This window comes from Pholis gunnellus (genome assembly GCF_910591455.1).
Source record: "Pholis gunnellus genome assembly, chromosome: 2".
Lineage (NCBI taxonomy): Eukaryota > Metazoa > Chordata > Actinopteri > Perciformes > Pholidae > Pholis > Pholis gunnellus.
In genome coordinates this window covers 3,987,612-4,004,608 of record NC_136536.1, presented here as the reverse complement: position 1 = coordinate 4,004,608, position 16,997 = coordinate 3,987,612, and the positions used below count along the sequence as shown (strand labels likewise).

The 16,997-nt window shown below is 46.0% G+C and overlaps 1 protein-coding gene across 1 annotated transcript; it reads right to left on the bottom strand.

Moving 5' to 3' along the window:
• Positions 1–493: 493 nt before the first annotated feature.
• Positions 494–16,914, bottom strand: LOC306711514 (uncharacterized protein). The gene is made up of 4 exons (XM_079180488.1): positions 16,766–16,914; positions 8,745–9,670; positions 8,394–8,654; positions 494–4,466 (listed from the first exon to the last, which is right to left on the bottom strand). Exons 2-4 carry the CDS (start codon positions 9,574–9,576, stop codon positions 2,446–2,448), a joined length of 3,114 nt encoding a protein of 1,037 aa, XP_079036614.1. The 5' UTR covers positions 9,577–9,670; positions 16,766–16,914; the 3' UTR covers positions 494–2,445.
• Between the last annotated feature and the right edge of the window lie 83 nt (positions 16,915–16,997).

Below are 16,997 nucleotides of genomic sequence, written 5' to 3'. Positions count from 1 at the left end.
TCTGAAAGAAGCTTAATAGGCCAAAATCTCAAAATGAATCAGTGCGTAAAAAATAATAAACTAATTAATTGTATTAATAAAGTGCAATCTGTGGGAATTAACTGTTGAATCCTCTCTGTTGCTGAATAACCATGTAGATGATCAATCCATCCATGTTTCACCTTCACCCTGCAGAATGATGTATGTTCAGAGTTTTCACATTCGTCTGCTGAAGGGGGAAAGTTTCTCCGTGCTCACCTGACATCTGAGTTTTAAGAAGCACAAGTATGATTTTAAATAAGTTTGGAAAAAGTTGGCGACTGTGTGAAATATGTGGAAAAAAACATGTATCTTCAATTTCTCACAGTTCAGCATGTTGTTTAGCTCATTTTAATCATTATGTGAAATACGCAAATAAATAATAAACAGAAATAATAACACATTTTCTCATTTTTATTTGAATCCAGACATGAAAATGCAGCAAGAAATACAAGAACAAAAAGTTCAATGAGCAAAATAAATGAATGAATCTAACACTGTACTTCTGCACTGTGACTACAGACTGGAGGGGGCATATTGATTGCATTTTCTATGGCACGTTCAGCTTTGTTGGGGGGGACAATACTGCGGGTGCTGGAGGTACCACCCTGGTCATGAAGTAAAAGAGGGAAGAGCGAGTACTGATACAGTGAAATCTCACAGGTTCATTGGAATGTAGACAACACAAGGCCATTGTACTGTAAATACTCAACAAGTCAAGCGTCTCACATCACTGGGAGGTACTGAGAGTCACTCTGAGGTAACCGGACTGGCTCTCATCAGGAACAGATGTTTCAGATGTTAGACTGAAGAGGGGCTATTTTTTTCGGGATCATCAAACAGAGTCAAGTTAAATAATAGACCTTCGTCATCATTTAATGCCAGGTAAAAAAATAAAGAATAACTGAAAATTCTGCAAACCGTAGCTATTTGTAAGTCATTAGCAATATAAAACTTCATGACCTCTGCAGTGAAGAATTAAATGCCACACCTCTGCAGGTCCTGAACAGATCCCAATCCCAAGTTCCTGCAGAATAACCGCTCCAACACATCAGCACGTTAGATTGTCTTTCACAGTAACAACTACAGCTATGTTTCAAATACACCTTTATTCATGAACATCAAAAATAACGTTATTTACATTGTTGCTTATACATCATATATTTGAAAGATATTTTTCTCTTGAGTAGTAAAATACTTCAGTCTAGTGCTCAGGCTTACAGTTAAGTGCTCCGTTATTGAGTTAGTTTTATTATAAGAGATCTGAGGTTCATGCCAAGCCAGTCTCACGTGGTGCAAAGCTGTGCAGCATTTAAATAGTTAACATATCAAACAGTCTGAATTGGTTCAATGCAACTGATTATGATTTAATATTCTTAGTCAGATCCTGTGAAAATGCAGTCAAGAGGCTATAATCGTACATAATTATTGAACGCAAAAGCGTTGTCCTCCAGCGAAACATCAGGATGATACGGATGCTTGAACCTCACTGTGAAGTTCAGCTATACCGCTAAAAGCCTCGGCGACAGTTTCCCATTCAAGCGAGTGTCCGCGTGTCTCTGGCCGTCTTCAACTGCCTGCCTCTTTATGCAACCAGCTTCACATTAACATACAAGGGAGCATGGACAACAACAGCAGCAGCAGCAGCACATTAAGAGCTTAGAAGTAGTAATCTGTTGCTGAGTCACTATGATACTGGTAAGACGCTATCGAGAGTTGACCCAAATAATGGGTTTATAGAACCGTAAAAACAGCACGGAACCAACCAAGGTCATGTATGGCACATCTTTACATCACAAAGCATATTGAAATATGGAAGACAGCAAATAAACTCTATGAAAGCAATGACATTTGGTTGATATGCAGGTTTCTTTTTCCCACAGAAATAATAGAAATGGGAGCTACAGACGCTTGGAGCCACATGTGTGTTTTTACCCTTCAAACTTATTGAAACTCCAGACATAAAGTCGTCACACCTTTCACACCCGTCACGAGCAAGGGGCTCGCTAGAGAGTCGTTGTTAGGACTTGAAATGTATGTTTGGTCCCAGTGTGCTTAAGAGTTATGCCAGTGTTATGCAGGTGTTTGTGTGTTTGAGAGAATAACAGGCCAAAAAAGAGAGGGAGATAAATGTGTGTGTGTGTGTGTGTGTGTGTGTGAGAGAAAGAGATGGAAAGATTTGTCTGTGCTTTATCTCCCAGCTTTACTAAATGTTATGCCATATTTGTTCAAGAAACACAGTTGTTAAACCCACAAAAGGCCTTTAAGATCTTCACCGAGAGAAACTTAGAAATCTCTTTTAAAGATAATTATTATTAGGCAGTTCATTGATCATCTTTTTCTTCATTCTGTTGAAGTCTTGGTCAGGAACAGTATTTGGTAAATGTGTGTGTTTGATGTTATTGGTCTTCATGTCCAAGCTTTGGTTCATAGATCTATGATTTCACTGTTGACGCTGGCAGAGTCGTCATGTCGGTTGACCTCCAGGTAACTCCGTGACCCCGCCGGCCTCCCAGCCCTCCCCCGCACCCTCTCCGAGTCCGGCGTGATGAACGGCCGTGTGTCGTCCACGCCATCATCCCCCAGATTCCCCGTCGATGTCCTGGAGGGACGCAGTGACACAGGGCAGGACACTGACGAGGGGACGGTCCCCGCCTCGTTCCCAGCCCACCTGTGACCCTGGTGGGAGGGAGTAGGGGGAGCGGTCACCTGCCGGCTGGGAACACTGCTGAGAATGCTGCCCCCCAGTGGCATGGAGGACTCTGTCGCCGCATCGCTGCTCTCAGAGAGCATCTGGGGATCACTGTTCCTGCGGAGCCAAGGCCCCTGGCTGACCCCTGACCCCGGGGAAGGGGTCTGTGAGTTCAGGGTCAGAGGATGAAACAAGCTTACTCCTCCGAGCAGGTGCTCCCTGTTCAGGGCCTCGTCAATGCTGCGGGTCAGGTCGATGGGAGACGGGGGCCGCAAATCGAACTCATAAAGAGACAGGGAAATGTCCCTATCCTGATCCAGACTGCCGCTCACTGAGCGCTGCGGAGGCCGACCCAGCGCCTGCAGCCTCAGCAGGGAGCCTGTGGAGCCGTCAGATATGCCTCGTTCTGCAGAGTGGCCCCTATGGTTTCGTCCCCGGTTGCTGTCTTTGACACAGCGTGGCTGGGGGCCGGCGAGCTCGTGGTTCTGGTTCCTGATCAGACTCTTGCTGATGTCCGCTCCAGGACGCTCCTGGCCAGCCCAGTTGTTCGGCACCTCCCCTGGTGGTCCTCCTCCTCCTCCTCCTCCTCCCCCCACCCCATTACTGTCAGACTTTCGACAGGGCTTCCCCCTCAAGCTCTGGACTATCTTGGACCAGCAGGTGTGTCTTTGAGGGGAGCCTGTAGATTGTCCAGGGGACGGCAGGTCTCCTGCTGCTCTGCCATCTGGTCCACCTTCCTCCCTTCCACGGCAACCTTGAGGCCTCCAGAACACCCAGGAACCCAGGAGTAGAAGGGAGAACCCCCAGGCCAGCTCCAGGAGCCGGGCCCAGAAGTGGACCAGCCACCATCCCCAGTTAAAGCGCGTCCAGCTTCCTAGCAGTCCGTAGAGCCATAAGGTGGCATGAACATGCAGCCCACAACACAGCGACCCCAGGACCGCACACACTGCCAGCACTCTCCCCAGGATCACCCCGATCCTCCTGCTCCCTGTCCAAGCGTTCCTCCTCGCCTCCTCGGGGACTCCAGGGTGGGGAACAGAAGGGCAACGTATACGTGGAAACACATAGCAGAGGAAGCCGAGGCAGAGAGCCAGGCCCCAGCACAGGGACAGGACCTGTAAGGTGACGGGCACCACGGGGGACAGGGCCGGGGAAAGCAGATCAGCCGCCAGCAGCAGCGTACACTGCAACACAGCCAACACGGCCACCAGAGGAGGACGCTCCAGAGGGGAAGGTAACACGCTGACTCCTGCCACCCTCAAAGCCAGTAGTGCCAGGGCAGCCTGTGTCCACACCAGCAGGTGCAGAGGCAAGTTGTAGAGAGCCGTAACCACGGGGCGAGGAAGGAACTTCCGAGTGCCATAGGGGTCTATGAGAAAGAGAGCTGCCCTGAGGCCTCCGGCCAGAAACAGCAGAGCGTTGGCGAGTGCAAGAGCCCCCCGGTGAGGACAGTTTGCTCCAGGGGACAGGGTGAGGCCGAGGGCCGCTCCAGCAAACAGGAGGAGGAAGAGACTCGCTGAGCCGTAGACATGCAGCTCCCAGGCAAAAGCCAGCGTCCGACTCAGATCGCCCCAGTAGAGGAGTGTGCTGTTAGAGGAGGGAGGGTCGCTGGGAGAGGTGACTGGATTAGACGTAGAGTGGGGGGCTTGGCGAGGATGTCCTAGGACGATGGAGCGGTTTGTCTGAACGATTCCGGCCTGATATGTGGGGCTTAATCTTGTTTGGGCGACACCGGTGGCAAGGAAGGAAGAGGTGCCTACAAAAAGAGAAACAGAGTTTTTAAATATATGAAAACAAAATGTTAAAAGCATAATTACTATAAATTATATTCATCTAAAAGCAGCGCTTTAGAATAAAAGTAAATGAAGTACTATACAGAGCCACTAGAGGGGTGTAGCTCACCGTAACAGTCATGACCTCACAGTCTCACACATTGTCTCAGGTCTACATTTAACATAAATAGGAAGGTCGAATGAAATTGCATCGCTTCCTTTTCTCTTTCAATCAGCTCAGTGTGTCTCATCAGCTGTAACAAAGTATCCCAAAACATGGCTTAGTATAGAAACAACAGACCTAAACCACCGAAAGCAGAAACGCAGAGATTACACATCATGACGTGTTTGTTTAAACCAGCTAACACCGGCATGCACGCTGACGAGAATGTGTACACATTCAAGCCAAAGTCTAATTATGTCAATTTCATCAAAGTATTGTAAAAAGGAAATGATGTTTGGAAGGTCATGTAATGACAGTCATAACATGCCATAAATGTCAGTACGATTTGAAAGCTGTGCCACCACATAATCCACATTACATTCATCAATTAAAGGACTTTATGCTGAGCAAATCTCCTCGGAATAACTGAATAGTAATTGTGCGGATTAATTGGATTAGATTATCTAATTAGCGAGAGCATCTACTTTACGTAACACCAAACAGTGTCACAAAGCAGCCCTGAAAACCCAAACTCTCTGTTCGAATTTGCAGTGTTATGCAATACATAACTACCTTATGGACAAGACAACACCTTCACAATGTGGCATCTCATGGAGCGCTGCAGGAATGAGTCCTAAAACCAGGAAATGAGTCAGCATTTTTTGCACTTCAGGTTCCCTTGCCTGGAAGTCAATGGGGTTTTTTTGGTCAGAGGCCTGAAATAAGGTATGTGGTTAAGTCAAGCTTAAGAGACTTTAACGATTTGTTCTACGTTATAAAATATGTCAGTAAACATCCCAGTTTTGAAGCTTTTAAGTGTCTTAAAAGTGTCTCGATGAAACTACAAAAAGTCATCACGTCGACTATAGTCCACCTTTACAGCCTCGTTGAGTTCATACTCGTGCTCATGTGACCAGAGTGTAGTTTGTTTATAGCCTAGCTGCAGATTGCATCCACGCATAAACAAATCATAAAATTGGTGTTCATTTGTGAGAATGATCATAAACTTGTGTTTGCCACAGAGCTATTTTCTGCAATAATCCAAAAATCCCCATTGGCTTCTTGTCGAGGGAACCGGTGCGATGCCAACTTCCTGGTCGGCCTAAAGAAAAAAACCTTGATCCCTGCAGCGCTCTGTTACCTCACACACATACTTCAGTTTGCTCAAGGCACTCCACCTTATCCTCCTGCCAAACCTTGGAAACACCCATCGGCATTATAATCATGGGGCCATTCATCACTGGGCGCTTTAAGAACAACTCAAATGTCAAGATTAACACACAGCATAAAAAGAGGACATTTTGAGCATCATAAGCTGATGAAGATGTAAAAAAATGTTATAGGTAAAGTATTTTAAAGGACGACAGCAGACACTTAAGAAACAGTTGTAGCTCAAGGGTATCTATCTTTAATTATGTTGAATAAACCTAAACTTTTAACTTTTAAACTTGATGGATGGTGGAACAACATGATCAGTGGTAAAACACTTAAACCGTCAGCCACTAGGAAGACGTTAAACCTGTCCTCACCATGTAGGAGACATGCATAAAGCTGACATGACGACTAATGACTCACTCCAACATGCGTTTTCAGTTCCTGGCTCCCTCCCTCTTATAACACGCACACACACACACACACACACACACGTTTCACTTTCAGACTCACACAGGCGAGCACTGCATACAGATCACAGACACACTTCTTTATTTATATAAAGGTATGTTTTACTTCCTTCCCTCAAACCCCTTTTCTTTTTTTTCTTCTTCTTCTTCTTCTTCTTACAGGAGCAAGATCCAGACACATTCCAGATGTGCTGATCACGTTTCACAGCTGGATGCACTTACCCCTACCCTTGAGTTTTCTCTTTTACACACTCTGCTTACACTGCTTTATATGTCCACACGGTGCAATGAACAAAAAAAAATTAACATCCTGTTCCATCTCGTATGACAAACAATCACGTGTTTATGACACCGATACAAATGTGGACGGATGTTTTCCTGCATTTTGACTGCGGATGCAGGCAACACATTAGATGGCAGCACCTGGGAATGGGCACTGGTTCAGATATTTTCATCATCCTTCAATGCCAGACCATTTAAAACCGTTCAAAACACTCCATAGGGTTCATTGGTCAAGAGAAGCCATATTGAACCCAATATTGGTCCCACCAGTGTTAGGCCTGCACTTTAGCGGGTCAGCATTAGGAGTGGAAGGTATAAAAAGTACAGAAAGTACACTCTACGGTAGGAATTTTGGCCAGAGTGGTGAAGCCATGGATGTGTTACAGCGAGAGATCTGGATACAGCGTGAGAGGTGGCACCTAGTTCATTCTTATGAAAGTTCGCGGCGCGTGAAGCAAAAGAAGTTTGACTTCTTAGTATGGAATTCAGATGACCTGCCGCATTATGGGCCCATGGAGTCCATGGAGCACAAGCACTAGCGTTTACTTTAACCCCGCCTCCCGGCCCGCCGTCCAGCCTCATTCACATGAATGGAGGAAGAAAAATAACTCTGGATTCAGCTATTAGTGCATTGTACAACGTTTAGGACCTAACTATTTTAACAAGGGCTATTCAGGAGTTGATTCACCAAAAAAAATGAAAAATGTATCCACTGAGTTGCTCAGTGGATACCCAATAGATAGATTCCCAATGCAAGTCTATGGGGAAAAAAGTATTTTTGGGACTCATGGCATCCCCGTTTGGCCTCCGTGTAAAATTTGCTTTGAGTACCAGTACCAGTACCAGTACCAGCCCTTTAGAAGCCTTTATTGACATTTTAGGGAAAACAAATATACCATGATATATTAAAATAAAGGGAAATCCAACATGCTGTCTAAAATGTATGACCCCGATAACACTTATCCAACAAAGAGTGATTTTTAAGCAATTATTTCTCGTGTTTTTCATGTAAAATACTTTTTTTCTTCCCCTCTTTTTAATGTACTCCTCTCTTCATTAGTACTATTGTCATTATTATGATTCATAGCATTATCTGGCTCGCCATGTCCCCCTTCCTGTCCCCTTTGGGTACATTCGGGCCCTTTACCGTCTGTCTGCATCTATTTAATGACCTATGGACCTGAATTACTTACAAAACCATCAAAAAGTGTTATATATCAAAAGCATACAGTACAAACGGGTATTACCATTGATGCAGGACTTTAATAAGATGACCTGCCAAGGAACCTTACTTTAAATGTGCTCACGGGAGTGTTTGAAAGTCATTAATATGTTGTTCTGGTGGTATCTAAGAGACCGGCTCACGCGCCTCCATGTGTCACGCTTTTTCCTTTTTCCATCCACGTTTTTCTCCCCTCCCTCCATGCCGTCTCCGTGCATCTGGTTTTCATTACCGTCCACACTCCCTGCATCTCTATGCCTGTACTTCCATCACACTTTCACCCGCCCCATCTACTCTCTCATCTGTACTCCCAACTGTCTCTTTCTCAGACCCTGCTCTCCTCTGGTGTATCTCTTTGCACGGCTGCGATTCTACCGGCCCGCTCTTCAAACCCCCCCTTTTTCACCTCCTTCTCATACGTTCTTCCCCTCGCTGTGTCTGCCCCACACAACTACCGCCCCACTTTCCACGGAAAACGGCCTCTGCTTTTTTTCCCCCCTTCCTTTGAAGCCTTTTCCAGCTTCTTCCAGTAACAAAAGTTCCAGCTGCACAAATAATTCCATTTTAAATCATCAGACAGGATTATTAAAGGACAGTTTAAATCCGGAGCTTCATTTCTTACCTATCCTTGACGACTGTGCAGTTGTGCTGGCTGCGTTTCTTCCCAGTTGAGCTGTTTTGTTTTGTTGACGTGTTGTTTTGGAGGATGTTCTCACGGCCTGTGTAGTAGTAAGCGCACTGGTTGTAGATGTGGTTGTCGCTTGCTGTGTCGTGACTGGCTGTTCTGCCGTCTGTGACTGTTTATAGGTGATAGTGGGTTTGGATGATGTAGTAGAAGAAGAAGTATCTCTGACGGTGGAAGGAGTGTTCTCTGTCAGTTTACCTAAAGAATGGTGCAAAAAAGAAACATGGTGTAAAGACTTTGACCTCAACAGCACCTTGCTGTAATGATGCAACATATTTGATTTCTCACCTGTTGGTACTACAGTCCGAGGTGGCGCCCGTGTTGCTACAGCGGACGGTGAGGCTCTGGTCTCAGTCTGTGGCGTCGTGGAGTTTTTACTGGCTGTTGTGAGCACAAACAGGTGCGGCTTCGTGGTCCGACTGTCTGGTGGTGGTGTTTTTACATCAGGAGCTTTAGATATCGCCGTCTGCTCCTGTGGCTGATACTGAGCCATTTCATCAAAAGCTGTTGACAGAGGAACGGGCGATTCCTCGTTCACGGGCATCACTGTTGGAATACTACCCGATCCAAACTCCAGCAAATCATCATCCTCCGTCTCTTTGAGAGATCCCTCCTCTGGTTTTCCTGCTGCCACTGGCTCATCACCTGCAGACTCAGCGACGGCGGCGGAGGGCAAAGTGGGCAGAGGAGGAGTTGAGCCTTTTGTTGTATCATCTCCCTTTACAAAAGCCCTGCTGATTGCTAGACTAGCTGTATCAGTCCTGGGCCTGGAGGCAGTCGGTTGAGCTAAAGTTGTCACGCTGCTTAGGTTCTGCGTTGACAGCGAGGATATAAAAGGAGGAGTGGACTGTGCGGTCGGACGGGGCACTCTTCTCCCCTGTTGCGCTGCATTCGTGGTTGTCTGTCTGTCTCTGACTGTAGCTCTGACAGGCACGTCGCTACGCCCTCTGGGAGGCAGAGATGGCCAGAATCTAGGGGTCTGCTTGGTAGGTGGAGGTGATGAATTATAAGGCAGGTCCATAGGAGAGAACGAGGAGGAGGAGCCGATGATGGTCTGGGCATCTGTGGGATGGAGGAAGGAGAGGAGGAAGCCCAGGAAAAGGAGAGACATGGGAGCCATGGTCTGGCTCTGAGTGGTGAGCGCCGGCGACTGGTCCCTCTGACTGTCTGTCTGTCTGTCTGTCTGTGTGTCACACCATCCTTCAACTGTGATGCTGTTGACAGAGAAAAACAGGTCATTTTTACATTTCATTAAATAAATAAACAATAACAAAACTTTGGGTACGTATACCGCCGGCAACCAGTGTCTTAAAGCTGCATTCTCTCTAGTGTCCATCAGGGGGCGACGCCTCTGGTTGTATAGAAGTCTATGAGAAAATGACTCTACTTCTCTCTTGATTTATTACCTCAGTAAACATTGTAAACATGAGTTTATGGTCTCAATCTCTAGTTTCAAGTCTTCTTCAATACAGCATGATGTTCATTTAGTAAATTATGGTTCCATTGAGTAAAATAGACCATGAAGCAGAGTTTGCTTTAGGGCGGGGCTACGTTGTGATTGACACGTTGCAAGAGAGTTTAAAAGTTAAAATATTCTCAACTTTTCAGTGCTAGGCGTGGAGTCGCACCGCTCGTCAATGTCACACTTGCCCCAGGAAGCCAATCAAATCAAGCTTTACTACTTTACCACTGACTTCCTGTTTTCATGCTGGTAGACGCATTATCCATTTGCCGAAAAACCTAATGGCGACCACCAATTCGCCGGACTGGAAGCTTCAAAACTGTAGTCCACAAACCAATGGGTGACATCAAGGTAAACACATCTTCTTATTTACAGTCTATGATGTAACCATTATGATACCACACAGGTGCAGAATGCAGTCCATGGCTAATTTAAAATAAAATACATAAATAAATGTAAATCATTGAGAATTTGCGATGAAAACTAATTTGAGCAGAGCATGTCGCAGCCTTGCTTGGCTGATTCATAGAGCAGGTCAACGAAACTCCCACAAGGTTCCAGCAGCATGACACCGGCGGACACACAGGGTGTGCCGTATGGTTTCGAAATACATGGCACATACGCCGCCGACACACACAGACACAAAGGCAAGAGTTCCCCTATAAGTTACATAAACCATCAAAACGATCAAGTCAAAAAGACATAACAAGAGGAGTCACAGATGGTTTCATTCACTGGCAGATGGACACGTTCACGTCCTTTTTTTCCCCTCACTATCTCTGCCATAAAATGTTCTTTGGATGAATAACAGTTTTGTTCTCCTCCAAAGTTTCCAAGCAGCAGGACTCTACTCCCCGTTTCTGCCTGTTCTGTTGGAGTCATGGATGCCAGGAGCTGACAGCTGTAGTGTGGTGAAGCTCAGAGAGCCCAGTGACACGGAGAGACCCCCGGGCCCTTGAGGATTACACAACCACACAAGTCATCTAGCTAAACAGCTGCCAGTCGCATCCCCTCGACATGCACTTGTTATCAAAAAAACAAAACACCCCTTTTCTTTTACTATTTGAGCCTCCGACTTACATAAAGCTCCCATGTTCACACCGGCCTCTGCCTGTGACTCACAGTGGGAGATAACCTTGGGAAACAGCGAGGATCACGCTGAAACTTCAGCTGAAACGTTAGAAGGAAAGGCTCAGAAAATAGAAATCAGCGCCTATGGGAGAATTCATTCTGCTGCCGATGACTCACCTAGGGTTCATTCACAGCTGCACACCACGGTTGGCGTGTGCATTTCGTGCTCATGTAAGATGTGAGTAATCTGTGTCAGCATATGAAAAAAAAATGCATGTGTGTGTGTGTGTGTGTGTATGTGTGCGTCAAGCAGGAGGTCACAGAGAACGCTGCAGGACTGTGAGGAAAATGTAGACTAGTGCAAGACAATCTTTGTGTTTGAGCTTGTCTTGCATTCGTCAGTGCTTTGTCAACCTGTTTACTAGGTATTGGTAGTGTTACACAACAGCAGCTGGACCACGAGTATAGTACGAGGTAGTATATCTCAATGTCCACCCACTCACAGTAGCCTCAGTGTTTATTTTCCTTCCTGTCTCAGGCAACTCTTCTGCTCTCAGTCTAGTCGGCCGTTGGCCAATCCGACCTCTGATTAATCTGTGCTTTTCCCCTTTTCTTTCTTTTCCTCTTGTCCCCCGTTTGATTGGAGTTGTTTCAACAATGCTCCTATGAGTGTTGAAAGAGGGCCCTGGAGATAGGGAGATAAGGGTGGATGTAAGAATGCGGAGATAAGGAGAAAAAAAAAAAAACGGGCACGCTCACAGAACGGATAGGCAGGAGTGGGCGGAGAAGACGGAGGAGGCACGGTGACGGTAATGGAGCTGACAGCGGAGCGAGAATTGAGGGGATCAAAAATGACGAAATGAAGACCGAGAGAAGTCTTGAGGGCAGTACATTTACAGATAGCCAGTTGATGTAAACTGACAGAAACCAAGAAGCAGAATATTTGAGAAAAAGAGTCACGAGGAAACTGTGTTTTGGGATTAACAGGTTTGTTGTGGTCCAAGCGCCGATATGGCAGCCTGTCCAGGAAGGCATGCGGAGAAACGAAGCCCGCTTCACCTTTTTCCTGCCGAGGTTAACTTGCAGGTGCACAGCCTCTGGCAGCCGGAGATAAACAACCTGAGTATTGAGAAATGTCTTTTAGTAAACACACAAGTATCTTGATCCAACACAATCCATCACGTGCATCCCGTGTGTGTGTGTGTGTGTGTGTGTGTGTGTGTGTGTGTGTGTGTGTGTGTGTGTGTGTGAAGGTAGGCAGTCGAGATTAATGAGCCTTAAAACACGTTGGGCCAAATAAGATTTAGCGAGAGGAGGGAAACGCTCTGCTGCTGTATGTTCAAAACGCTGTCAGCTTTAATCCAATCTCCCCACATGAGCCTTAAAACCCACACACACAGCAGTGGTTCCCCCCCAAAAAAAATGTTTTTCTTGACTGGATTTAGACAATTTAACTACAAGTTTCCATTGAAGGAAAACAAATGTAGGCTGATTGGCAGCTCCTCTAAGCAGGCTGAATTACAGGCCAGGAATAGCCGACCATGTGTGTTGTTGGATTTCATTTAGGCAGTCGTTCAAAGACCAGATCAGTGTGATCAGCTGATTTGGTGTTTGGCTTGAATATAAAACCTGGATGCTCTCAGCCCACCGGAGCACACAGCATGTCCCTCTGCAGAGGGGTGCACGTTCAGTCATTTTCAGCCCCTCGAGGGAAGAGGGGCACATTATTTCATTTGCACTGGGGTTCGCATGTTGTGTCGATGTCGTCACTCTCTCCCACACAATACGTTCTTTATCCAGAGCAGGAAATGCCCACGCATAATACCCAGTAGTACAGCAGCCTAGGGACAATCTGAAGATTACTATAAACTCCCTGACCACAGTATAAACTTGCTGGTTACACAATCACATGAGTCGGTGCAACAGCAGCTGCTACTAATCAGTTAATCGGTGCAGTACTGATGTCATGTCTACACTGATGCATTAATATGGGCAGCGCATGTCCGTATACTTTACATGAAGAACCAGGCACAGGGAGTTTTGGAGAATCTCCCTCTTTCTTGCACATGCTCTTTCTCTCTCTTCTCCCGACACATTCCAGACAGCCTGGCAGTGCAGCATTTCCATTAATTTAAGGATGAACAAAGACTGGTCTGATGTCTCCATTTGGGCTGGGTATCACACCTCAATACTTCTTTGGTTATGAAGCACAGAGTATGTAAAACTGTCAAATAGCTAAAGACAGGATTCAATTTAGTTTACTTATTCTTTAATCAGATATTTCCTGATTGAAATCATAATTTTGCACATTTTTAGACCTTGAACAGCTGCTTGCAACATGTGAGAGCTGTGGCTTCTTTTGGTTTTGCAGAATTTTTTTTTCCTTCATATTCCTCAAAGAAAGACATAAAAACAAGTAGTGTTCACTATTATCGGGTATTACATCAGCACAAGTATTGAAACATGACAGTCTGCAGACATGTGAGGCTGTAATTGAGCGCAGAGGTGCTTTTTAGCCAAATGCTAACATCCGCTTGCTAACACGCCCACAACAACAATGCAAACAGGATGTTTACCATCTTACCATAGAGTGTTAGCATGCTAACATTTGCTCATAAACACAAAGTGCTGCTGAGGCTGATGGAAATGTCATTAGCTTAACCACGAATGTCTGCACAACATTTAATGGCAAATTATTCCAATAACGGTTGAGATATCTCAATCTGGACCAAAGTGTTGGAGCGACAGATCAGAACGCCGTGTCTTTGACTGAGCGTCCAATACCTGAGTCGACTCGTGGTATCCAATGTCGAGGTGGCTCTCTAATGACCAGGATTTCACAGTCAAAGTCACCAGTGACTCAGCTGAGAGGAAGAGCTCGTTTATGGATGATAGGGACAGGAGGAAATAAGAAAAGATTGCAAATCTTTCCCCCCAAAAACAGACAAGAAATCTTGTCCAGAGAGGTAGAGAAGCAGGGATTCTGCAGTGGCAGCGAAGATGGACAGAAAGAGACTGGAATAAACCAGCTGAGAGAATTGCTTGCCATACAGATGTGTAACTTGTTCGCCATGTAGAGTGAGAGAGAGTGAGACTGTGAAGCAGTGTATGTGTGTGAATGTGTGTGTACGTGAGACACCGGGAGAGGAAAGGAGTGAGGGGTGTGAGGGGGGAGGAGGGGGAGGGAGTATGTGTGCGGTTGTGTTGGTATGCGGGTAGTGGGGGGAGGTCGCTGGTACGACCGTTAAAAATTCCACACCTTGAAATAACATATGAATTGCAAATAGCTCCCACAATATTCACTTGCTTATTTAAATTATAGCAATAACACATTAAAATAAATTAATGCCGTTCAGTTCAAATGAAGTAGATTTATAAATGAGGAGAACTATGAGCTTTCCAGAGATGCCTTATAGATTCTCCAGCACGTTTTGCCGGGCGGTCACCTCTGCTGTCCATTTAGCTCTTAACACAAACCAACTTCTGTTAAGGATGCTTCTCTCGTGGCGGCCCACCGCCTCAGGAGTGTGGGTGGGCGGGCGGGCGGGAGGGTGCGGGGGTTTGTCAAAACTCCACTGGGGCAACCGCCCCCCCCAAACAGCTGGGGTCAAGCTGAAGGAAGAGAAAAGGCTCCAGAACCAAACAAGGATGCGCTTGATCCTTATTTAAAGTGGACGTCCAGCTTAAAAAATATATATTTGACTGATGTTCCACCTTCATGCAAGTCACAGATCAAAGGTCAGCCTTTAAGGGTGAGGCCCCACACACACACACACACACACGCGCTGCACTCAATGGGGGGGACACAAGCTACAAATATCGACGTACGACAGGTGACCGTGGACAGGAAGTTTACTTTCCTAAACGCACATTGTCCACACAGATCCAGTAAATAACTGTGAGTATACTTCAAATTAGCACTCTCGCACACTCCCCCAGCCAAAAACACACCCTGAGAGATAGCGAGTCTGGTGACTGATTGAAACAACGGCTACGCCACGCCAAGCCACGAAAAGACTCTCGGGAAGAAAGAGATTACGGGCGTAAACAGTTTGCCTGCTACAGGGAGTGAACCGCAGCTCCACTTCAACCCGAGACTCTCACTTTGTTACAGGATGCAATAAAAAACAACCGCTGTGTTAAGTGGGGTGTTGTGTGGCAGGGACTGAATTTGCAGACAGATTGTATGTCTATAAAAAAAAATTAACTAGGCCCTATTATTTCGTACATGGATGTTCCTGTTGCATATTTACAACTTTATAAATAGTTTAATAATGTATATATCACAGCTAAAAGGGTCCCGCTTAGGAACGGACTGTGTCTTAGTGAGTTTTTGCTTCATGTTTGTCTTGACTCAAGCTTTTATTTTCCACTATTCTGGGAGGATTGTCTGTTGTGAGAAGTATTATTTAACTGCACAGCCAGTTTAAAACAGTGGTACAAGATAAGCCATTAAACTAAGCCATTCATAGACTACTCAACACTGAGGCATGCAGCCGTGGATCATCCTCTGTCCTGTTACACCCTTTCAAAAAACTATCTTCTCTGAAAACACACTATCAAAACAGACAGTGGGCCTAAATCTCTCTTGAGCTGCTTTACAATTGAATAGCGTCCTTTCTTCTTCTTTCTTTCTTTCTTTCTCTTGTCAGTGGTTCAGGGTGTGCTGTTTTGTGCTGTCTTCTGAATTGGAGTCGTATGGCGGCGCTCTGCGTTACATCCAACTGGCACTGTGGAGCAGCTCTGCCCGTGCGCTCTCAGTGGGAGGCGTGGCCCCTCTGTTAAGTAGCCCTCTCCCTCCGCCGGCTGCGTTCAAACACTGATGAGGAACAGGTGAATCCACAATCCTTTTGTAGTGCCACGGCCCTACCTACATGTAGAGGTTGAACAACCCTCGTAAATAAACCATAAACACACACACACACACACACACACACACACACACACACACACACACACACACAACACATTGCGCACCTGCCAGTGGCCAAGTCGGAGAAATAGTATCCGACTTGTTGCTGTTTCACCAACGTTATTTCCACTTTTCAATTTAGGTTTGACATGCAAATTAAAGGAAACTCGAGAAGCTGGTTGAATCACACGACCGGTGAAGTGGAGAGACAAACAATAATATCATTTTCAAGCTCTGGGGTCGTTACGGGACAGAATCAAAGGGTCTACTTTTTACGCAACATGCGACTAAATACATTAGTAATGTAGTTTTTCCGTTGTAGGTGGGTCCTCGTCCTCCTATGGACTTATTACGTTACACCCCAACATATGAGGTTATTAAGCAGCCTTCCCGTAAGTAGCCAACTGTAACATCAACCTAGAGTTTCAAGTTTACAGAATCGATACATCTTAAATTAGATAAAGGGTTTAATTGGCACAAACGTTACATTTTGTATATGTATCACAATCACATGCTGACGTTATCTACCGTTGGTCACGAAGAGCAGTAACGGCGTTACTGCGTACGTTACCGTCCTAACGGCAGGATGCAACCGCGATGGCTCCAACTGATAAAAAAAATTGGCCGCTTTGTCTCTGCGCTCCACGAGACGGGTCGGGACGGTAAGCTGTTGACGGTCACAACGCACACAAACAGAAACACGATCACGGTAAACGACGTGTTGTTGAATTAACGCGAATGTCGCGCTGTGAACCCTGCAACCGACGGCACAGGTATAAAGATAAACGTCCCCACGCGTGGATCACTGCGCAAAGTACCGCCGCATAGCAGCCGCTGTTATCATCCATTTACCAGCAACCATACCTGCGGGGTCCACTCCGATTGGAGTCCTCTGCGGCAGATTCCGGGGAGGGGGGGGCCTAGGACGTGTCCGGGTAAACGTGTCGCGTTAGTCCAGGTTGACCGCTTAGGTACGTTCAACCGAAAACGGTCCTCAGTCAACGCACAGAGAGCTTCAGCAGCCTTGTACCGCTGCCAGCTCTGAATCCATGAGCTACTGAGCAGATGAACGCCCCCTCCGACCGCTCCATCTCTC